This window comes from Cavia porcellus, unplaced genomic scaffold (assembly GCF_034190915.1).
Source record: "Cavia porcellus strain 051 isolate PalLab524CR breed Dunkin Hartley unplaced genomic scaffold, mCavPor4.1 scaffold_2, whole genome shotgun sequence".
In the NCBI taxonomy this organism is placed as follows: Eukaryota; Metazoa; Chordata; class Mammalia; order Rodentia; family Caviidae; genus Cavia; species Cavia porcellus.
The window spans coordinates 116,158,096-116,182,353 of record NW_026947485.1 but is presented as its reverse complement, the minus strand read 5'-3'; the positions used below and the strand labels follow the sequence as shown (position 1 = coordinate 116,182,353).

Sequence of the window (24,258 nt, the reverse complement as noted above, 5' to 3'; positions counted from 1 at the left end):
TCCCCAGGGTGACCTCAGAGATGCGTGTCCAGCACCATGGTTTCCACTTATATCGGGTATTTATTTTTTTATTTTTGCTTCTCTGTTGCACAGGGACCGGAGCTGTCACTCACTCTGGTGTGCTGTCTGGAACCGCAGACCCCAGCAAAGGCATCTGGGCTGTTAAACACACACAGCTCTTTGCTTCCTGCTGCTGAGCTTCTCACCCAGCTGTCCCCAGTTCCCTGCAGCACCAGCTCTGCAAAGCGATCTCTTCAGGCCTCTCTGGGCGGGGAGAGGGGCAGGGAGCTCACAGCAATGAACAACTCCTGCTTGGCAGGGAGCAGAAAAGGTAGAGGCTGAGTGCCTGCCGCTGGCCCAGCATCTCTAACAGCTGCAGGGGAACTGTTGGGGGGATGGGTCCGCAGCACAGCTGGGGCAAGAAGCCTTCCTGGTGTGGGACCCTTCCAGCTCAGCTCTCAGCAGCCAGGGCCTGAGCAGGCCCAGAGCATGCGCGGTGGGGACACAAAGCGCTGTGAGCCCTGGGAGACTCAGCCTGGAGAGAGGGCGGGTCTGGTGTGGGGGTTGGGGGCCGAGAGCGGGCCCTGCCTTTTAGAGACAGTGTTTGTTCCCATTAAAAGTGACAAGCTCAGTAGAATCAAGTTTACATTATTATGTTCATTAAAAATGTAGACGTTTTTATAAAAAGAAAAAAAAATTGGTCAACCGGGCAAAACCGGGTTTTCTACATCGGGAAAAATTATCCTTGCTAAGTGGAGCGAGGAGGCAGCCTCTTGCTGCAGAGCTAAGGGGTGTGGGTGTACACAAAGCGCAAACGTCATCTGCAGCCAGCTCCCGTTTCTTTCCGGTTCTCCTCGCTGGCCCTGCTGTGGAGGACACCAGACAAGTACCCGGGAGACCCTCGCCCAGAAGTAACACGGGGATGGGGGGGAGGTGCTTGTGGGCTCACAGGTGGCTGAAGGACTGTGTGTCTGCCCTCTGGGATGAGCGGCCATGGCGAGAGGACAGCAGTGAGCCTGGTCCTTTGTGATTATTAGAGGTGAAGGACAGGAATGCAGGAAACTGAGTCTGTCATTTCATTCACCTGCATTGCGTGTAGAAAATAGGAAACAATCCAATTATCACCTTCTTGCTGGAGCCCAGGATTGGCTGACAGATAATCAAGATTTTTAGGCTAAACTGGGACTCCACTGAGACCGCTGAGGCAGGCAAGGCTGAAGCAAGCAGTGATAACTTTATTGACGCGCAAATGTGGTCAGGTCAGGGGCGCAAAGACCATTGGCCCCGAGAGGTGAGGGCATGTTGTATAGGGCTGATAAGATAGGGGTGGGAGGCATTGCTGAGGGGGGTACACAGTTCTGGGTCTCTGAGTAGGGGGTGTAAGGTCCCATTATGATAGGGCTGTGCTGGGTACAGGGGGTGCTGGAAGGCACTACGTGTCTCTTGTGGTTTTGAGGAGAATTAGCTGTCTGCCGGTTGAGCTGTGGGGGAGGCTGCCAGCTGGTGGAGCTGCAGGAGGAAGCTGCTGGCTTCCTGATTCTCACTGACCTCTCAAACTTGAATAACAAACTTGCGGGGGTGGGGAAGTGGGGGAGGGTGTTTCTGACTCCTAGGTGGGTGGGGTCTAGTTCAGAGACCCAATCTCCCTCTCTGCTGTGCTATAGAGAGAGCTAGGGATGTAGTTTCTCAAGGCTTCTTCAGTGTGACTGAAGGCTGTGTGGGCAACACACAGAGGAAAATGGCTGGGCGCTCTGCTGCACTGGAGGCTGCTGGCTGCTGTGGTGGGCAGCATCTTGGCCTGGATCAGCATGGATTTCCTGTGGGACAGCGGTGGAGTGGGTCATCGGGAGGAGTTGCGTGTCTGTCATGGGTCAGCCTTGTCCTTGGATGAAGTCTGTTATAAATCTCTTTGGCAAGGCCCAGCAAACAACAGTGTGGAGACTGAGACTAGAGGCCCAGGAAGGGTGCGCAACCAGGACTTACCTCCATTTGGAAGATGTCTCCTTCCCATCCCGAGAAAGGTGTTTATGAGACTAGGAGATACCTAATTTTTAAACTTTTGGCATGTTTATAAAGCCAATTTGCTAGTCTTGGGCAGGTGTGAATCCTTATGGCTGATGACTGGGGTAAGGAGCAGGATGGAGGGATCCCTGAGACCCTCAGTGGCAGATTGAACAGTATGTGGTGATCTGTCTGATAGCTGTCCTCCAGGAGGGAGCTGAGATGAGGAGTTTGTAGCCTCTATGAAAGCTGTGCTGGAAGGAAGAAACAACTTGGTGAGTTTGGGAGGTGGAGAGGAGATAGCTCCCTTGGTCAAGAAGCCATCCCTCTGAAGTGGGCTGTGAGTGTACTGCTATCTGTTCTTCTGTGGTATAATGGGGTGAAGCCTACAGAGGAGCAGTATTGGCCCTGAGAGGCAGTGGAGACTTGTAGGAGGCAGTGGCTCTCTTTGCTGTCTGATCTGCAAAGGAGTTTCCTGGTCTTACATGCGATTTGAGTGTTTGATATCCCGTGTAGTGAGTGACCCCTGCCTGAGTGGGCAGAAGCGCTGCCCCTAGGAGTGTCTTTATCAGGTTGGAATTGACCACAGAGAGTCCCCAGTGTGAGAAATCCCCTTTCTGTCCTGATTGCTGCATGATTGTGGAGGATGTTGAGAGCATACTCTGAGTCTGTGTAAATGTTTATTGTTGTTCCCTTTTCCAGGGTGAGAGCTCCAATCAAGGCTGAATTCATCCTGTTCAACCTTTCCTTCCTTAATTTTGGGCATCAGGTATTTTGTCTCAGCGAGGACAGAAAAGTAACCAAGACACTGAGCAGTTTTAAGTCAGTCATCAACTGATTTCCGGGCTGGTGTTTTGAGTCCCTCAGCAAGACGAACAGTCATGTATTTGTGTATCCTTTCTGAGGCACAAGGAGGGAGCAGTGGTGGTAGGGAAATGAGAAGGAGTTGGCAGGGGTGCAGGAAGTGCAGAGGAAGGGGAGCCTGTGAGGAATAAAAAAATGCCTGGACAAATAGGACCTCAGACCACTAAGCAAGCCTATGACAAAACTTGTCAGAATCCTGGAGAATAAAAAGTTAAATGTCTTTTAGGTGCCCATTTGGGCTGGCTGTCCAGCTCATAGACTGGAGAAGCTGTATTGTAGAGCTCAGGCATTTTGGCTTCAGGTCAGGAGTAAGATGGGGAGGCTTTAGGCCTTTCAGAATGCAAGTGAGTGGGGAGGTGACTGGAGTGCAAGGAGTTACCCGGGAGAACTCCAAAGGGGATGTTTCCTGTCAGTTACTGGAGGATGAGGACTGTGGATGGGGAGATCAAAACAGACATATCTGAGATTGGGTGACCATCAGGGATCCTGGCTCCTGGCTGGGAGTGAGTATGACCAGCACTTGGTTTTCTGCAGCATGACTCTGGCTGATCTGGAGAGTCAGTAAGGGTGGAGAAGGGAAACAAGACACCATCAAGGGGAGGGAATAGTGTCACTTACCCAATGTGAGGGAGGATCATGACCAGCAGCAAGTGGAGGCCAGGGGACACCTAGAGTTCCAATGCTGATGCTGGGCTCAGGGTTGCAGGAGGGGAGGTTGGACCCTTGGGGCAGGAAATTTCCCTACCCTCCTCACTCAGATGCTGCGCCTTAGGGTTAGGGTTAGGGTTAGGGTTAACCCCAAACACTCAAACCTAAACGACTGCATGGCCTGTCTAAAAGGACTGGTAAATTTGACATTTTTTCCTTTCTTTGTTATTAGGGAATCTTGTATTTTTTGAGCCCTCTGGCTCCTTAGGCATTTTCCTATTGTATTGCATGATATCTCCTAAAATATCCTCATCTGTGCCCCATGGCTACAGCCAAATCCTATGAATGTCATTAAATCTGGGCTATTCCAGAAATCAGCAGAGAGTATTATTTTCTGAGGTTTTCCCTCAGTCTCTGCAGAGAGAACCACCCACTAATCTACTCGTCAAGCTTGTATCAGCCTCTACCATGACTGAAACTTACTAAACTAATCCTAGAAATACATGGAGGTATTATTATCATAAACAAAGTATCCCGTACACTGTGGAATAATTATAATCTGCTAAAATTTCAGACCTGTTTTTATGCAGTGCTGTAAAAATTAAAACCATTGCTGCAGAAAATCTAAACAGAGTAACTGTATTAGGATTTGTTTTCCTCTTCCTAATGCCCCTACGAAAATATTATTTTCACCACTTACAACAGCTTAATTCTTATTCTGTGAAATTTCTTCAACAATGTACATCACCTAAATATACCTAAAAGAGGGCCTGTCATGATTTATGTCAGTGGCCCATAGGCCTCATGCGTTTGCATTATGCGTTTGTGATTGGCTCATTTTCTAGCGCTTGGATTGATGGTGTCAGTGCTACACCCACCTAGTGGTGGAGCCAGGATGTGATGTAATGGGTGGAAGAGGATCTCTCTCTCTCTCTCTCTCTCTCTCTCTCTCTCTCTCTCTCTCTCTCTCTCTCACTGGTTTCTGGCTTGCTGTTTGCAGCTGCCATGAACTGCGGCCCCGCCATGCCACCCTGCCTTGGAGCCAACTGAATATGGACTAAAACCTCCAAAAAACTGTAAGAAATAAACTTTTCCTTTCCCAACTTTGGTCATCAGATATTTTGTCTCAGCAATGAGCAAAAAGTAACTAAGACAGGGCCCAATCCATTAATAGGACATAAAAGTGCTGCTAATATTATAGGTTCTTTTAAAGAAAAAAATGTTGAATTTCCTTTATTTTTTATTTTATTTTGTCTTTTTCCTTTTTATCAGTACCGGCTATCAGTTTGGGGTCTTGAAGAGCTGATTGAGTCTACAGCCAACCTCTCTCCTTGTCAGGCCACCTCAGACCTGCCCTGTGTCCCTTGCACCAGGCACCACACAGCTCGGACAGACCTGAGCTCAGAACCCAGGACCTGGTTCTGAGGATCCATCCATGGTGGGAGACAGAGCAGAGCCCCCTCCTCCAGCACAGGCTGCCCCTGAGCTCAGCCGCTGTCCCTGCCCTGGAGGCTCTCTGTGGACCCTGCTGCAGCTGCCCCTCTGTAAGGTGAGTAACTGCTGCTGCTTTCCTGCTCCAGCATCCCTGCGTGGTGATTTCTCTTCAGGAAGATCTTTGACCATGCACAGAGCTTTGTGCAAAGAGCATTGAGTGTGTGGGATCAGTACCTTCTCTGTGTTTTTAAGGCCTTGAGAGAAGAAAGCAGTTTCGTAGCTGTGTTTCTTAACAGAATTGCTGGGAGGCTGTGGGGTTTTTATTGGCATTGCTGGCTTTTTTGTTTCAGTCTGTTTTTATTTTTGTCACCATGTTTTAATAGTTATTTTATAAATAGCCCACAAACCCTTTTTGTGTCCCTGTGCTTGTGAGTGTGTCTGTCCCTTCATGAATCAGATTTCTGTGACCTCCTCCACCACCAGGATTCACAGCAGCTCGGTGTACTCTTGGCCCCAGGGCTGCCCTGCTGTCCCCATCCATCCACCCTCTGTGCCCGGGGCTCCTCCCTGCTGCCCATGAGTTTCTTCCACACAAGCAGAGGGGAACGGACCCCCACAGCCTGCACCTGGAGAGGGCTCTGCCCACTTCGCACAGCGCCTCCTGGGCAGCCTTGCCGCTAGTGTTCACTGCCCAGAATTCTTCATTCAGAGCAGAGCAGATACCCGTGACAACTATGGTACATTTCTGGGCTGTTTTTACATTTCCAGAGATTGAGTAAAACTGCTAGACGAGTTCCTGGTCATGTTTGGACCTGAAACCTAAGATAAGCGAGTGCTGATGAGAAATGATGAGCCGTATTCTGTAGGGCACTGGGCGATCAGCCCTGCAGCAGGCCAGTGTTTGCTCCAATCCCTGCCAGCATGTGAAAGTCCCTATAGATTTCCTTTTTATGCTTCTGCCTCATAATTGTGTAGTGTTTACCTGTAAGGTTAGATGTTGGAGTTTTTTTTTTTTTTTTTTTTTTTTGTCTTTTTCGTTTTTTATCCGTACCAGGGATCGAACTCATGACCGCCTGCTTGCAAGGCAGGCGCTTATGCCGCTGAGCTAAACTCCCAGCCCCAACGTTGGAGTTTCTTAATGACTGACAATGTTGAAATATTAGAAAGACTGAATGAATAGTTTCCAATTTTAATTCAGAATAAAAACAGTTGTAGAACTAAAAATTGCTTGGGTCCCTGTTTTCTTACACAGTGATGTTTTTGGTTCATTGTGTAATCAGCCACCCTGTTACAAACTGTATTTCTTCTCGTTTATCTTCTAATGTATAAATTAGAAGCTAGAGAGCACCGAACCCTGCTCCAACACCCCACACTGAGGTGTTCTATCCAGGACTTATATTTTCCCGTTTTCAGCAGGAGAATGACCATGACAGACCGACCTGGACACCAGCTGTGATAGAGCGAGGACAGGGTTCGACCTCCCCCTGAACCTTCTGGGATGCAGCCCTGGGCCCTGTACTTCAAGTCCCTCCTTCTCTGGCTGCTGCCCTGGCCAGGCACAGGTGAGTGAGGAGGAGCCAGGCGGGCTGGACCCTCTTGCCTTCCACCGCACACAGAGCTTGGCCTGCACTGCCCCTGAGGGTCTGGGCCTGGCCTGGGCTGCCCTCTCTGTCCTCTTCCCTTCCTGCTGTCCTTGCTTTTCAGGGTAGAATGCTGCAGGTCCTCAAGCACAGTTTTTATTAATGCAGTACAAATTGAGATGCTCAAATAATCTTTTATGAGTAATTCTTTCTAGTTTTGCACTTCACCTTTTCTTTTTTTTCAAGTTTATAATTTATTTTATTATTTTTGCAGTACATAGTAATCACAGTCATTCTGGAAGATATGGACATATACACAACACTTCTTAATTGTGTCCCCCCCACCCCCCACCCCCCCGCTAATTGCAGGAGGCCTATTTCCATTTTTCTTACTTCAACTCTTTTTCGAAAGTTTTGTTTGGCCATTATAATTAAGCTTATTGGTACAGCTTAGATGTGCATAATGCTCACATCCACCATAGGGAACTTGTACCTGTGCATGCAGCAGTGAAATTTGTTTTTAATTGAACTCTGGATACTGCATGAATCTCCTTGAGGTCAAATGTTACCCCTTGCTGGGGACTCAGAGTGGGACCTGTGCCCAGGGCCAAGCTCAACCCACAGGGCTGTGGCACCTTTGACAGGGTCTTCCATGTGTCTTGTTTTTTTTTTTTTTTTTTAAGATATTATGTCAAACTTCATTCTTTTAAAATTTCACATAAGGCTGTGAAAAGAAGGAGCCACAGTGCACACAAATCTGTAATTGTCATTTCTGACCCTTTAGAATCCATCTTTGAGTTCTTTTAACAAGGGCTTCAGGTTTAAAAGAGTGCCAGTTGATAAGAGTAAATAGCATTTCAGACGTGGAAACTGATTCATGATACCTGCTCTGTGGACAGGGATTGATTGAAATAAATATGATGCTCAATGTAAATGAAAAACACTGTGAAAGTGAAATATCAGGACAGCTGTACAGATGAGCTTAATAATTATTTTAGTGAAATATATGCTACTGTGCAATAAATGTATAAACATAACTTGGTAAAACTTAAAAGACAATTTTGAATTATAAAACTAGCTCTTCTGCCTTCCTACAAAACATTCCAAAGCCCACAAGTCTCTGAAAGCTAAAATCTTCTGACCTGAAGCATTTTGGATATGGGATACCTATGTTGTATCAGTGATACATTTCCTCACTCACTCCTGGTCACAGTGTGGTAACCTGGTGTCACCCTAATAATAATAGCTCCTGTTAACATATTTTAAATTTTGGGAATGCACTTTAAAATCCAGCAAGTGAAATATCTACTTCTGACTTAGGTCCATGGACTTTGAATATTATTGTGTGTGCGTGTGTGTGTGTGTGTGTGTGTGTGTGTGTGTGTATGTGTGTGTGTGAGCGTTTCTTTTCCATTGTGAACAGGACTTGTGGTTAAGCAATTGATGTTTGTAAAATGCCTGTGTTTAACTTCAGTGGTAACGACACATGTTTCTCACTTCTGGCACTATAGTCTCTGGATGTTTGTGCTGGTTGCTGGGTAACCTTTATTCCTTTCCTAACACTCCTCAGCTCTGAAATTCTTCAGCACCAGCTGTGGGTCCAGGGCTGCAGGTCAGTCCTGACCGAGCTGCAGAGTGAGTGCAGGGCAGGGCAGCAGCGTAGTCCCAGTGTCTGCCCTGCCCGTCCCAGCTGCACACGGCCCAGGCCGCCTGTGCTCCTGCTCTGCTGAACACAAGTAGAAGAGTTCCTCTTAGAGATAGTTGCTCAAGTCACAGTATCAAGGCATACAAAGTGAACATTCAAACAGAGAGACTGCAAACTATCTCTAAGATGATAATGTGTAATCTATTAACTGGTGATTTCTTACTGGTTTTTTTTTTTTTTTTTTTTTTTTGTAGTTCTGTATTACTTGTACCCTTACACCGCTTTGTTTTGTTTTGTTTTTTCTCTTTTTCCTTTTAAATAAAATTAAAAAAAAAAAAAGAGTTCCTCTATTTCCTTCTTGGGAATCATTAAATGACAGATTCTCCTGCCCACCCACAAAAGTGCCTTCCATAGGACAGAAAGAACTAAATAGCGTTGTTAAGTGTTAAAGCTGAGTAATCAGCTAACAAAACTGATTAAATCACACAAAACCAATAACTCCGTTGCTGTGACAGAAAGGAATCCCCCAGCCTACTGAGCGCTGCAGATGTGTTCTTACAGAAAAGACACCTGCCCGCAGTGAGTACAGGAGACACCGTTTGCTGCACATCTTCCTCTCTATATTCATCTTGAAAATGAAGCAGCCAGCGGTATCAGTGAAATGTCTTTCCCAAAGGGAAAAAGGACTTTATGTCTTTTATGTCACACTGATAGACACAGCTTGGAGCGCGGTCCCAGGGCTCCCCTGCACTGTGAGGAGTGGTAGCAGCTCTCTCCTCACTGGAGTTCACACTCTCACCTGATGGATCCCAGACCTTAAGGACAATGTGTCTGGGTCATAAAATTAAGAGGAAGCTGAAGGGGCTAAAAGGTTTAAGATTAAAGACAGAGAAAGATGAGCAGCTATTTTGAAGAAAACAAGAGAGTATAATAGCTAGGAATGATTTAATATCATCTTACTTTGAAGTCCTACCATGCTTTTGTTTTTCTGTTTCCATTGGTTCTATCATGTTGTAGCTTTACTGGATTTTATTATGTGTGATAGTATAAACAAATTTTCTATGGAAAATGAGATAATATAATAGCCATTATTCATTTTCTGTTCTTTGGTTCTGAATGCCCTGTAATACTTTCATTCTCTCGAATGGTTTTATACTGTTTTGTTATGTTTGATACTGTTGTATATGAAGTTATACTCAACTATTTCAAAGAAAGAGACATTATGGTAGTTACTATTATGTGTTGTCTTGTGGTGAAATACTGTGTTGCTTACATTGTTCTGTTCTGATCTGCTTTTTTATGTTCTATTTTGTCTTAATCTCTTTAAAATAAAAAAAATTAAAAAAAGATTTCTCTTGGAAATGGAGAAGAATTCAAACATTTTTAGTTTTTTATTTAATTTTCATAATTCCACACACAAATTCCCTGTTGTAATATTATACTGTTTTGTACACATCTTTTTATATTCATTTTCTTTTTTAAAATTTAACTTAATTATATTAGTTTGTATTTTCATTACCCATATTGGGAGCGATCACCTGTACACGCCACAGCTCTGCATCTTACCTCCTTCCTCGTCCCTCCCCGCCCCCTGTCCCTCATCCCCCCATCACTTCTTACAAGCTTGTTGATACCACTTTTCTTGGCTCATGCCATGACACAGACTGTTCCCTTCCAGTAGAGTTCTAGGGTCCTGTACCCGGCACATCTTTACTCCTCTCATTTTCCTTCAATCCTCCCACCCCTCTCTGTATCTCTTTGGACCATTTCCCTATTGGATGACATCTGTCCCCTTGTCCCCTTCTGTGCTTCGCTTGTCACTTTCTGTTTTTCTTTTGTACTTTGGCTCGCTCCAATGAGAGATATCATAAGATATTCAAGTTTTTATGTTTATTTCACTAATCTATTTTCGGGGTGCATGCATTTTCCTGAAAATGCTCCACATTTGTCATTCTTTATGGCACGGTAGTATTTCAGTATATATACAGATACCTCATTTTCATTGGTCAATCATATTACATGTTGTTGTGCTGTACATGTTTGTTTCAAAGTTTCACTGTAGTGTGAGGATTTAAAATTGCTGGGGAGGGTACCTAGCAGGGCAACAGCTGAGTCATGTGGAATTTTTCATTTCAGTTCTTTGAGAAATCTCCATAGAGATTTCCACGATGCTGGTACTAGTTTGTGTTCCCACCTGCAATTCAGAGGATTCCTATTTTGCCATAGCCATGCCAACATTTTTCAGTGTTTGATTTGCTAATGATGGCTGCTCTTTCCAGAGTAAGGTGGGATCTTAGTGTTGCTTTAATTTGGGATTCTCTGATATACAGAGATGCTGAAGTTTTTTTTTTTTTTTTTTTTTTTTTTTTTTTTTGTATAATTGTTACTCATTTGTATTTCTTCCACTGGAGAGTATCTGTTCATTTCTCCAGCAGATTTATTTCTCCAGCAGATTTATTTTGCTTTTCTGCATTTCTTGACTGGGTCTCTAACTTTAGGTTTTTTCTTTTCTTTTTTTTTTTTTTTTTTTTTTTTTTTTTTTTTAAGTTCTTGTGTTTTCTAGATATTAGTCCTCTGTTTGAAAAATAGCTGTGAAAAGCTTTTTTCCCCCATTTTGTAAGTCTTCTCTTCTGGCCACTAACTGATTCTTTTGCTGTAGGGAAGGAAGCTCTGTGGTCTGATGTAATCTCATTTGTTGATTGTTGCTGCTATTTCTTTTGCAGCTAGGTTTCTGTTTAGAAATTCCTTTCCTACATCTATGTCCTAAGGCATTTTATCTAATTTATTTTAAATTAGATAGAAAGTTTATAGTATTTCTTTTAATGTTCACATCTTTAATTCACTATGTAGTGAAAGTTAAGGGTTCAGTTTCATCTTCTGAAAAGAAGTTTTCTGAAAACCAGTTTTCCTACCACCACTTGTTGAAAATGCTGTCTTTCTTCCAATACATACTTTTGTCCTTTTATCAAAGATCAAATGGTTGAGTGTGTCTGTGAAGGTTTCCATATCCTCAGTTATATTCCACTGATCCATGTGTCTATTCTTGTTCCAGTACTGGGACATTTTTATTATTGTTGCTTTGTAGCATAGCTTGAAGTCAAGTATCACTATGCCACCTGCTTTTGTCTTACTGCCCAGAAATACTTTGCTCTTCTGTGTCTTCTGGTTCCATATAGATTTTAAGAGTGTTTTCTCGATAGCTATAAAGTAAGCTGTTGGTATTTTATTAGGAATGCATTGCGTATGAATAAAAGCTTTGGAAATGTAGCTACTTTGACAATATTGATTCTGCCTATCCAGGAGCAATGTGCATCTTTCTATTCCTGATGTCCTTGTCAATCTCCTTTTCACATTATGGTGGTTGTCTTCATAGAGATATTTCACTTCCTTGGTTAGGTTAATCCCTATGTATTTCATTTGTATTGATGCAACTGTGAACAGTATTACTTTCTGAATTTTCTTCTCATCCTATTCATCATTGGTAGTCAAAAACAGTAATGAATTTTGCATGCTGATTGTGTGTTCTGCTATTTTGCTGAAAGTGATGATTATGTACAAGAGCTTGTTCATGTAGGTTTTTGGGTCTTCTCTCTAGTACCTTTTGTTAATTTCTCTTACCTAATTGCTCTAGACAATGTTTCAAGTACTATGTTGAACAGGAGAGGTGATAGTGGACATCCTTGTCTTCTTCCTGATTTAGGGGAAATGCTTATCACATGTAAACTCATCTAGCAACTTCTGATAGTCTTCTCTTGTTGTCTTGATCTTTTTGTTTATTTGAGGTCTTTATCTTGATTCACCATTTTGTTCTCAGTGTTAGACACTCTGTCTCCATATTGGTCACTTCTGAGACATATGAATGCTACACTGTTTTCCCTTCGCTTATTGCTTTCTGAAGATTCTGTATCCTTGTTGAACCTGTCATTCAAGTTTTGACTTGTTTTGCTTAGGTAGTCTAGTCTACTTTATTCCTCCAAATTCACTGTGAGCATATGGAATTACTTCCTGTAAACTTTTGGTTCATTTCCTCTTTTAACTCATCTGTTTTCTTCATCTTTCTAAGAACTTCATGGATGTTTCTGTCTGATTGTTTTCTTCTCCCTTTGTGATCCCTGAACTATCTTGGGGGAGCTGGAGGTGGGTTAGGAGATCTTCTATTTCCGTATTTCCCCATTTTTCTACTCTATCTATTTGAGTACATTTATATCTATATCTATATCTATATCTATATCTATATCTATATCTATATCTATCTATCTGTCTATTTTTAAAGAATATATATGTGTTTCCTTTTTTCTTCCCCATCCTTTTTGGGGCAGAGGTTAGTAGAAAAATAAGGAGAGCATGTGACTATACAGAGAGTATTAGCAGGGTGTTACCTCCCCTTGAATAGCTTTCAGCTTTATATGTCCAATTCTAATCTATCACTTACCTCGTTTATTTAAGTGGGTTTAACTCAGTCCCAATGTGTTGCCACAAGAATTGTTCCAATTAACAACACCACAGAGTCAGTCTGATATTTCCATATGACAGTCCTTGCAGTTAGCCTCCACCTTTGTCTGTTCTCTAAACAATGTGCAGCACTTCCATATCAATGAAATCTGAGGCAACTAAAACAAAAGTACACAAGAGTTTACATGTGATACAGTCATGAAAATGTAAAAAATCATAATCCTATGTTATTAAATAACTCCAGAAACATTAAAACAAAAGAAAAAACTTCAACCACTGAGATGTCTGATGAGAACACAGATGAGCTATTCCAAGGAGTCACTGCATATGTAACTCCCAAGCAGCTCCTATACCTGGTTCTTTGAGTGTTCACAAGCCCGTTACACCTGTGATCCCTTCCTGCAAAGCTGGAATTAACTCAGCCTCAGGACCTCTTTCTGGCAGGTTGCAGGCATTTCTCAGAGTCTGATCCAGGCTGAGTTCTTGGGTAAGCAGCTCTTGCTGTCTCTCTCCCCAGGTGTTGGCACACAGGTTCATAGACATTCAGCTGTCCCTGGAGTCATGATTATTCATACTCAATCAATTCAACTACAGCTGTAAGAGACTAATAGATTCCCATGGTGTCTATCAAGGCTGAGTGAGAATTAACACACCATGAGCCCCTGTTGTAGGTCTCCCTTTAGCCCTAGGAAAATGGTAGAATTGTGAGCCTCCAATGTTGAGGAAGTCAGGCTGAGTCTGGTGCCTCATTGCAGGTCCCAGATCTGTGATCGCTAGTCCCTGCCTTTCAGTAGGTCTTACTGCAATCTGCTCTCCAGCTGCCAACAGTCTCCAGTAATAATCTTTTCCTCCTCTGTTCTGGGTCTTTCATTATGAAGCCCACAAGGCACAGTTCTAGAAGCAAAGTTCAGACTCAGCCCTTCACACAGAGTCTTCCTGTCTGTGCCCGCACTGTGCGGCTGTGTCCTGGGATATTTGTGAGGCAGATCTTCACCACCCCTTACCACTGAAGGTCACTTAGGACAGAGATTTAGGTTCTTCCCACTGCCTCCTACACCAGACTTCACACCTCCTGTCCTGGAGAAGCTGAGCTGCTGGAACTTGCTGCTCTGTCCTGTTGTCCTCTCTACTCCGAGTTCTTATTAATTTTCTCTGCGTCTCTCCAACATGGCTCCTACATACTGAGCCATGTTGGATCTTTCAGAACATTCCTTCTCTGTGAATCTTTCTTTAGCTTCTGTGACGTGACCTTTCCTTTACTCATCCATATTGAGTCTCCTATTCAGGCTGTTGTTTTGTTTGCAACCGCGTCTGTTGTTTCACTGGCTTGTCTGCTGCCCCATGCAGAGGACAAAAGTGTCAATGATAAGTTGGTGGTGCCTGGGTTGAGGTGTGGGATCCACAGTGGAGGAATAGGCCGGCACCCAGGTGGTGATCTTAAGCATTCTAAAGGTGACACATATATTACTTTTCTGAGACAATATCTTTCTACTATTTGCTTAGAAAAAGATTTGTTTTAATGTTTTCACATGCATTTGTCTTATAAGACACTATAATATATGCTGTAAAGTGATAAAATATTTTATGCTATTTTGTAATATTCACTTTATGATACATTATTTTGTGTCATGTGATATAGTATTAAACCACTCACTGATTGAATTTCTTTATCTGCAAAATAATTTTACCCTCCAACACACAGAATGACAAGAATTAAACACAGTGCTTCATAGGAATTTAACTTACAAACCTAAGCAAAGTGGAAAAGACTTAATTTAGTTTAGGGTCCTGTAACTATTGCACATTTAACATAATGTCCTGTGATCTCCTATGCTAAAATTGAACTGGCACCTCCTATTTTTAGCTCTGCTCATCAGCTATCCAAGCTCATCAAGTTATCTGACATGGTTTCTTCCTTATCTGGTCAGAAGGCCACCACTAAGGCCTGCCACCCTCTCAGCAATGACTCTGTCCTCTTCTTAATCACCTCCAGGGCAGTTCCAAGTGAAAACACCAAAGTCACCGGTCATTGCCCAGGTGGGGAAAGCAGCTGTGCTTCCCTGTCACCTCAGCCCATCCACAGATGCTCAGAACATGGAGATCAGGTGGTACCGGGACCACCAATCAGTACTGGTTTACGAGTACAGGAATTCTCAGGACCACATGGATCAGCAGAGTCTCGAGTACCAAGGGAGGACAGAGCTCCTGAGGGAAAACATCACGCAAGGCCAGGTGGCCCTGAGGATCCATCCCATCTTTGCTAGAGATGAAGGACAGTACAGCTGTGTCTTTGTAAGATCCACACAAGTTGGTCAAGCACAGTTAGAGCTGCTTGTTGCAGGTGAGCACTGAAAATGCTGAATTGTTTTTTTTTTTTTAATCTAATCAAGACTCAAGTGTATGTGTGGGAAATGTGTCTGGGTATCTACAAACACCATAATGGAATGGCAGGTGTTAGGGCTAAAATTCATTTAATTAGACTTTATAGAGTTAATTATTCTTTAATGGAAAAAAAATTCTTATTTTTCTTTTCCAATGAATTTCTAGAAGGACAGATTTGATCTTGGAATGCAATGTACTCTGACTCCAACAGTCTCAAACTACATCTCAGTCTGGTCATTTCCTTCTCACCTACTAGACCCAGAGGAGGTACACAGGAACAGGGAGGACCTGGGCAGTCTACTGTCCAACTCTGGGTTTCTACACCTCATTTCCTTCTATCCTGCATGTGCTCCTTCCTATTTCACGTGCTCCCGCCCCCCTTCCTCTGTCACCTGTGGACTTAGATCTCTGCAGAAGCCTGTGCTGTTACCTCTTCTTCCCCAGACACTGACAGTAGGGCGAATCCTGTCATGAGGAGATGGAAAGGAAAGGGAAGCTTTTTATGGAACTATGAAATGCACTTGAATCAGCTCTGTCTATAGATGTCACAGGGCTGTCTGCTGAGCTCAGTGTTGGGTTGCTTTTTGTCTCCCTTCAAGGGGCCTCATTAGAAACCAACTGAATCATCACTAGAAGCAAATTTATGACCTGCAAGATGGTGCTGCATCCCTAATCTCCAGGTGCATTAACCTGTGTGAGTCTCCTGTGCTGACAATCTCTGAAAGCCAGAGGCTGCTGGGAGGAAATTCTCTGCACCACTGCAATTCTGATTAGAAGCAAAGAGACTTTTGTCTCATGGCTACCTAAAAAAGCAGTGAGTTGTATGATTCTTACCCATTTTAGGAGTCTCCAGAAAAGAGAATGTTTAGCAAGTTTTATATAGAAAGCTTTGGCTTCAGTTTTGGAAAACCAAAATCTACAAGAGAAACAGATATAACAGAAGATTGGCAAATATTTAAGCCATTAGAAGATTGGATTAAGATGCTTACCCACAGAGCTATATAAATGGCCCATGCAGCTCTGTATCAGGAGGCCTATGAGTCTGAGATGGAAGGCCAAATGGTCTACACCAGAAGAGTAAAAGTCTATGCCTAAAAGCTGAAAGATCTGAGGAGGAAGACATACAGACCACTCTAGGAGCCTAAGAAGACTTCCGAGCCTAAGGTGAAGACCGCATCTGCTCTGAAGTGCAAAAGCCAGTTCATTCTTGTTCATTGTCACTTTATTCCCTCTGAACTACAAGCTGCCTTAGGGTAGGTGCTAGGTACAGCCTAGGATGTAGAATGGCTGGACAGACTTAGTTAAACTTCTAAAAATCTCAAGTGGACACAATACCTCTCTCCAGAGAGTCTCTGTGGTCCTGGACAGAGATCAACACCTGAGTTCAGAAGCCCCCACCTTCCAGCAGGTGCCCTGGACTCTGACCTGCAGGCACCAATTACATGCATAAGGGCAACAACTGGCAGAGGCACTTGTCCAGGAGCCTGCAGGGCTGGGTGAGCCTGACTGTGCTCCTCCCTCCCCCACATCACCCTCTGGTGAGCTCTTCACTGTTCTGTGGGGACATCTGGGAAGATCCTGGCACATCCTTTCCTAGAGGTTCTGCACACATTCTCTAGAATTTGTGCAGCTGTGTGTAGTGAACCTTTACTTATGTAAATAAATATACCCTAGTAAGTGGCTTTGAACCTCCACCATTAAGTCTCTTGGTGCATTCCTTTATCCCTCTAGAACAGCCTGGCTTGTCGTGTCCCAAGGCTTCTTTCTCTTCTGGCCCAAAGAGATTCCCCACAGTTTAGGAATCAGCATTTCCTGTGCTCCACTTTATTCTTGCACACTCAGCAACACTCACTCTCCATCCTGAAGCTCCTGGCTGGACACCAGCTGTGCTGCCTGCCTTGGAGTTTGTTCTGACACCAGTAGTGTTTCCCTAACCACCTGCTGGGGTCTCTGTCTTGATCTCATTGATTCAACAGGGAAGTTTTTCAGAGATGTCACTTTTTCGAATTGTAGAAAGGAGTAAGGCAGGGGTGGTTATAGTTTCAAGTTAAGTGCATGAAGCACAACAGAAATTTAAACAAAGATGAAGCCAATGTAAAGCTTCAGAATTTCCACTGATTACATCCACCAGGGAGAATGTGTTTTAATCCCACTCACTTTTATGAAACCAAAGCAAATTGAGCATGTCCAAGAGGTTCTGTTTCTTTTCTCATGTACCATGAGCTGTAAAATAGTGTGAAACCTCCGTTGGCAAGCATAGTGTGTTTCAGAAACATGCTCTTAACCCAGAGTACTTGTATATCAAAGCAAATATCTACTTAAGAAATAATGGGAACCTACATGATTTGTTCTTTGCCTCCCAAATATTCATATAAAATTACTCCAATACTGTAATGTAATTCAAAATCAGAAAACAAAAAAGGAAAAAGATCAAATTCACCTGCCCTTTCCTTGAGGAAAGAGATCTACTTCAGTCATCAATAGTCTTCATCAGATAACTGGTCTACTCCTTCATGGCTGATGTGAGGGAGACAGAGAGGAGGGTCACTGTAGGGTGACTTTCATTGTCACTAATGGAATCACAGCTTTCTACTGATTGAGTAGAGTCTTTTGTTTCTATGCAACTTTAAAAACTGTCCCCTGACACTTGCTTTTGCCTCTTTTTGAGCATTCTGCAGAAATGTGACATTGCATTGTTAGTAAAAAGATTCCCTGCTCATATAGCTACATCCCCATGCTGATGCTGCTTTCCTGCTCAATTTTGCAATCTCAGGAGGAAAAGGAGAAACAGAGAGAGAGAGAGAGAGAGAGAGAGAGAGAGAGAGAGAGAGAGAGAGAGAGAGAGAGAGAGAGAGACAGAGACAGACATAGAGACAGAAAGACAGAGAGAGTGAGGCAGAAAGAGGCCGTTGGCTCAGTTGTGGTCCTGTGACATTTGCCATCAGGGACTACTCTTATTAGCAGAAATCCCTTGATTATCAAAGTAAAGTTTATAAGAAATGTTTGATCCACTGCTGGGAACTTAGCTCAACGGCATAAGCACCTGCTTTGCAAGCAGGTGGTCATGAGTTCGATCCCCAGTACAAATAAAAAGAAAGAAAGAAATGTTTGATCTTCTTGTTGAACACTTGCAAAACAAGTTTTGTGCAATCCTGGGTTTTTCTCTATTTTGAATTTGTGACATTATAGATAAATACTACAATTGCCAATATAAACTTTTACTGCGTCCGTGATATGCAAAAATGAATAATAAGCAATAATACATGTGATCTGCAAAATTTAAATGTTTTTAACTAGAAAGATTGGCTCATAAATTCACTGGTGTCTTGTTTCTGTATTCTCCATGACATTGTCTCTGTTTTTAATGATGTATGAATCATTTCATTTTTATCTCTCCTTTTCCCTTGTGATGCACTAGAAAAACTATGCTCATCCAATCTTCCTTCAAGGGAATACATGACAAAGAGTACCTGAACCCCTGTTCTGATTGCTCAGAGCTGAACCCCATAATCCCTCTCTCCGGATCCTGTGCCTTCTTAGCTGTGTGACTGTTGGCCCTGGTTTTTTTTTTAGTGCTCTGCATCCTCTTGGAGGAGTGAAGTGTGGCCGAGGTCAGGAACCTGTTCCCACTGGAGATGCAGTCTCTGGAGGAGCTCAGAGCCCCATCCCTCACCCTTTCCTCACTGTCTCCCCTTCAAGGAGACACTGTGCTGCCCTCAGCAGGGCTGCTCTTCTCTGGGGCTCAGCTCTGCAGCTCACCTCCTGCTCCTGGCTCCATTTTCCTCTACCCTCCTCCTCACCCTGGTCCTTGCTGTAGACAGACACAGCCATGGGACAGGTGAGGAGGTTTGTGCTGCTGTGCACTGCCCTGCTGCATGCTCAGCTTCATTTTGACCCAGTGCTTCTGTGAAGAGCAAGAAGCAAAGGGCCTGGGATGGGACAGGGAGTGGACACTGTGAGGTCTCCACGTTCTTCATTCTGAGGCTCCAACTCCCCTAGATGAGACCTTCCTGTCCACTTTGAGGATGACCTCAAGCCAGCCCTGGGAAGGCAAGAGGAAGACTGATGGGATGGCTTACTGCCTCTCCCTCATGGTCACTGTTGAAAGGATGCTCAGGGCATGTCCAGTGCATCACTTGCATCAGGATCTTAAATCTAGTCCTGAATATAAACAAGCGAGGCCTGTGTGTTGATGCTAAATAAAGAGAAACAATATTCAGTTCCTCAGCCATGTTGCTAGGGCTCCATTCACACTTTTTTCCAGTGTCCGATCGACTGGGCCACGGTGACAGGACTGTCCCGTCACAAGTTCTTGTGGAACATTCTGCTGCAGTTCAAAAGAGCTCAGTGAATGCTGTGAGATCCACTGTGTTTTATCATAGAAAACCATGAGATGCTGCATGATCTGCAGCTCTCAGGCTCCAACTATATGGACAGAGTATTTTACCACCCTCCTCAGGAGTCAGCACATGGGGGGATAAATGACTACAAGAGGAAGAGGGAAGGAAATACCAGATACAGGACTGCTTGGGATTGCATGTTTTCCTGAGTGCTGGTACAGTTAATTTCATTTGTGTAAGCCATTGTGCAGAGAAATACTTTATGGTCAGCTTTCCTGTAACTCAGTGCTCACAAATACAGAGCTGAGGTTCATACAATTGTTATTTTTTAAGCACAAGCTAATTAGCCCATACACCATGTTTATAAGCTAAAAAAAGAAGCGTTATTTACCTTCTCATGATTCCTCCAGCCTCAGGTGCACCTCCTCATATCCACATTCAGCCTGCAGACACTGAGGGCATCACACTGACCTGCTCATCCTCAGGCTGGTACCCAGACCCTGAGCTCCAGTGGAGGGACTCACAGGGACAGCCTTTGTCACCTGACTCTGAGACTAGGTCTGAACAAGAAGATGGCCTAATCTATGTGGAAAGCTCAGTCACAATGACAAACAGCTCAAGAGTACCTTTGTCCTGTTGGATCGGGAACCCTGTGCTCAGGGAGGAGAAGGAGGCGCGTCTCTCAGTGGCAGGTGAGTTCCCTCAGAGCCCTCACTCTGTGATGTCAGTGCTGAAGAGGGAGGGGGGATCAGTGATGACCCTGATGGGAAAACTAGGAGAATGGTCCAGGTCACACATGGCCAACTCTTATTTGGGAAGCTAGTTAAGTATACCTGTTTTCTTACTTTTTATTGTTTGTGTAATAAATCATTATTTCACATCATAATAAGAGAAGCAAAATCATGTAACAGAGCATTTTGAGGAATGTGTTGAAGTTCATTCCAAACTTGTCTAATGCCTTTTCCAAAGGGAAACTCCTGCATAACAATGTGGAATTTATTCCTCCTCTTTGTCACACTGAGTTGAAGTCCAGCATCACCCCCACCTGGCCTTGTGACCCTGGACAAGTGCTACTCACTGTCTGTCAGGCCCCTTGTTACACAGGAACAACCCACTGTCCCTGCACTAGACCCTCCTGAGGAGTCATGCACACCTGGCATTTGAGGGTGGACCAGTGCTACTCCTCGAAGTCCATACTGGCTCTGTCCACAGCCATACAAGAATCCAGGGCAGCTCCAGGGCTGCTTGAGCCTCCTGGATTGTTTTCCCAGGTCACATAGAAACCATGCAGCCCAAGACTTCACTAGTCCTTCCCTGTGCATTTGTTCTCTCTGCAGCCTCAGCTTTTGCCCCTCTCTTTCTCCCCACTTCCTACCCCACCCCACCCCGCACAGCCCTGCTGCCCAGGGTGCTGCCTGCTGGGCTCCTTCTGTCTCCTCACAGGAGCAATTTCCCGATGTCCTGATCACTGAGACCTTTCCAGGAGCCTCACCCAACTCTTCCTGCACTGAGCACCTCTCTGTGCTCCCCTGTGTGTTCTGAACTGTGTTGTTCTGTGTCCCTGAGTGGAGTATCAACTGTGGTGGATACTGTACTATAATTCTTAAATATCTCCAAGAGTTGGTCAATTAATGCCAAGTATATAGAAATTAATATCCAGAGGAATTAGTAAATAAAGTTCTTTATTTAGAGATATTATTTAAAAAATATATTTTCTGGGATTTATTTTGGTAACTTACACACATTAAAGTTAGGTTAATGGTGAGGGATTACATAGAGAAAATTATGTGTCAGAGGATTGAGTTTCTAATGAGAACCTTAGAAATGCACAATTTCAGATAATCCAGCAGCCCACAGGTTGCAGTTAGACTTTCATGCCAGTAAGGATTACAGAATATTTTTGAGATAATGAAAAGTTGGAAATAAGAAATATAATCATTATTAATCCTAATGCCAGAAGACTCCTGAAATCTGTGTGGGAGAGCACAGCATAGATAAGGAATGCATCTAAATAATTTGAACCATTCCATGCCATGCACAAGTAATTGAACAACAGTTACCTGATTCGCATATGAACGTGTAAGCACATTTTTAAATTATGGGATGAAGATTGTTCTTGAATAAGAATGTCTTTATTTCTCTTTTGACCTCACATCATCACACAGATAAACACTGGCATCATATTGGTTCTTTCAAATCTAAATTATCATCCATTACACCTTTCAGATGAATCCTTGAGGTGAGATGGAATTCTCCTTCAGGATTGGAGCTTGACATCTCCTTGGTTTATCATCAGATATCATTCAGTGTCCTCACTATAATTGTAGAACACCTCAACCTGTGTTCTCAGCATACTACTGGGCTTGCAGCTGTGCATAGCAGGAAATAACTGGACACAGAGGAGCAGGGTGGGTTCTCTTAGAGAGTGAGGGCAAGGGTCTCCTGCACTGAGTGTCCTTGTGTGTATTAACACTGTCACCCATCACATATATAAACATGGTATTCATTCTGGATGGTAGATGCATGAGTATCTGCTGCACTGGTTTCCATATCTAGCGTGTTCCTGGATCTCCCAAATTCTTCAGGCCCTCCTGGATCTCACACATCAGGGAAGCAGAGACACAGGGAACTTAGGTCCTGAGCTCCTGAGAAGCTGCAGTGGGGCTGAGACCCAGCGTCTCTGTGCTTTTTCCCTGGAGAAACTATCCTTGGACTTGTGTCCATCACCAAGTCAGCTGTTGTCCAGCTGGGTCTCAGCAGCTGCTTCCTGTTTTTCAGAGGCCTTGTTCCCCCGGGTCAGCACCAAGGGAATGGAGTGGCCTGTGATGCTGGTGCCCTTATGTTTGATAATCATAATCGCTGCTGTTCTCCTCCTGATATCTAGAAGATGCCGAGGTAAAGGGGAAACTGTGTGGCTTGACTCATTTGTGGAGGGATGAGACATAGTTGTATATAAATCAAGAGTGAACTTAGAACATCTTGCTCATGTAAAATTCAATGGGGGGAACCCAGAGGAGAGAGAATTCCTTCATTTGCACTCTCTTGCATGCTACACTTAATCCAGTCTGGAACTTGTGAAGCGAGTCTTGGAAGGTGAAGCTGAGATTTAATGAAATTGCTCCTCACTTAGGCCCAATCTTGCTCCACTGTGTAGAGTTTTGAAATATTTTAACATGGGTATCAGAAATCTGCCTGAGTATTGGAGACACTAGGAGATATGCATTACAGTTTTAGTCTAGAAAAAGTCTAAAAGGCTGAGGTCTTGACCCGACTGCCCAAGATGCATCCTTCTCGGACCCAAGGTAGATGAGAGTGGCACCCTGTTTCCTTTGTGCTCTGACTCATAACCTTGCTCATTACTCCACATTCTTCTCCCCCTTGCTAGGCCACCCCCTAAGAGCATGGTGATGGCTGAGAATCCTCAAACCTATTTTAGAAACACTCTTTGAGTGTCCCGAGAAGCATGTGTAGGTTAGTGTTTACTGCTCACTTCCATTCACACATGTGTGACTGATCACTGCCAAAATTTAAAACATGAGGAGACCCTGCTTAATATTCTAAATTTAACATATGCAGGGTGTATTTTTCAATTTGTGTCCTAATTTTCTTTAGCAAGAAAATATTCACCCATCTCTATCCATGGATACACATCTATGAAATCTCTAACTAAACAACTCTTTTGTCAAATGGGGATAAATTCTGGGGTGGGATTGGTATATTGTGGGTAGGGAGAGGAGAGAAAATGGTAACATAGCTTTTCTTGTTTTGTTCCTCATGCAGAAGAGATAAACAAACAGCACTGTAAATGATGTGTAAGAGGCAATGTTTGAAATTTTAAAGTCACATAGCAGTCCATGCTGTATGAACTTTTGCTCCTTTAAGAAAACAAATTGTCTACATATTTGAATGTCTCTTTTGACCTGAAATATTGTTTACCTACAACTGAAATAGCTTCCTTCCTATGTTTACAAAGTAATCAAACAACATGGAGAAAGTTGTTAGGTCTATGTAGAAAAACCAGCTGGCTGCTTTAAACCAAATGAGGACCTGGCTTCAGAGGTCACAGCGGGCTTTTCTTACAGTGATTGACTGTCCGCTCCATGCTTTGTGATAAACAAGCAGCGGAGGTAATTGGTATCTCAAGATGGATCAAAGCTGGGTGTGGTGGCACATTTCTATAGTGACATCATTCTGGAGTCTCAGCAGGAGGATCTCCATGAGTTCAAGGCAAGCCTACACTACAGAGTGAGATATTGTTTCAATGAAAATGGAAAGATAGAAGTCAAGTTTTTGCTTTTGAAATAAACTCAAAACTTGTGTTTTAAAAATGCTATGGAAAAGAGGGCTGCTGGAGCCCACAGTAAGAGCAGAGCTGGAGGTCACGAGTGACTTGGCTGAGACAGTGGGAATGGATCTGAGCTCAGAGCTGAAGAAGACTTGCACACGAAGGAGAGGAGCAGAATGAACAAAGCAGAATCTGCCTGCATTCTGGATAGTGAGCCGTGGTGCAAGCAAAAAGAGACCACGTTAGCCAGGTGACTGATGGGAAAATAAAAGTGGGTTAAACACCAGGAAAAGTAGCACAGCACCACCATGAAAGCAGTTTGATCAAATTCAGAGGCAGCAAACATTCAATGAGCCTATGGTTATCTCTGTAAGAAAGGTGCTTTTTTTCCCCTAGGAGAATAAGAGATTCCCTCACAAGGGAGAAAATTTTCAGAGAGAAGTAAGGAGGAATCCACTGTGACAAGGACATTCTGAATAAATCACTGTAAAACTCCATCGCTTTGTAATTACATAACATTTTATTCTGGCTTCCAAACCCTATAGAGATTACACACAATGTAGTCCATTTAATGGGAACAAGCTGAGAGAGGAATCCGCTGTGATAAGCATTTTCCTTTTCCATGGT

At 43.6% G+C, this 24,258-nt stretch overlaps 1 protein-coding gene across 16 annotated transcripts in view; it reads left to right on the top strand.

The window, feature by feature from the left end:
* Nucleotides 1-601: 601 nt before the first annotated feature.
* Nucleotides 602-24,258, top strand: part of LOC101787174 (butyrophilin subfamily 1 member A1-like) — a 95,661-nt gene continuing 72,004 nt past the window's right edge. For 3 of the 16 annotated variants that reach the window (XR_010046371.1, XR_010046373.1, XR_010046372.1), the window contains exons 1-8: nt 606-911; nt 2,704-2,770; nt 4,514-4,589; nt 4,786-5,062; nt 6,361-6,509; nt 14,618-14,965; nt 19,757-20,038; nt 22,125-22,241. Coding sequence is in view for 6 of the 16 variants with exons in the window: in XM_063245249.1 (XP_063101319.1) it covers nt 6,446-6,509; nt 14,618-14,965; nt 19,757-20,038; nt 22,125-22,241; nt 23,127-23,155 (840 nt within the window). In the remaining 10 variants the exon portion in view is untranslated. Of the gene's footprint in view, nt 912-1,322; nt 2,022-2,703; nt 2,771-4,513; nt 4,590-4,785; nt 5,063-6,360; nt 6,510-14,617; nt 14,966-19,756; nt 20,039-22,124; nt 22,242-23,126; nt 24,129-24,258 lie in introns of those variants that run through there. The other 13 variants (XR_010046369.1, XM_063245245.1, XM_063245246.1 and 10 more) reach the window with 9 other exon arrangements.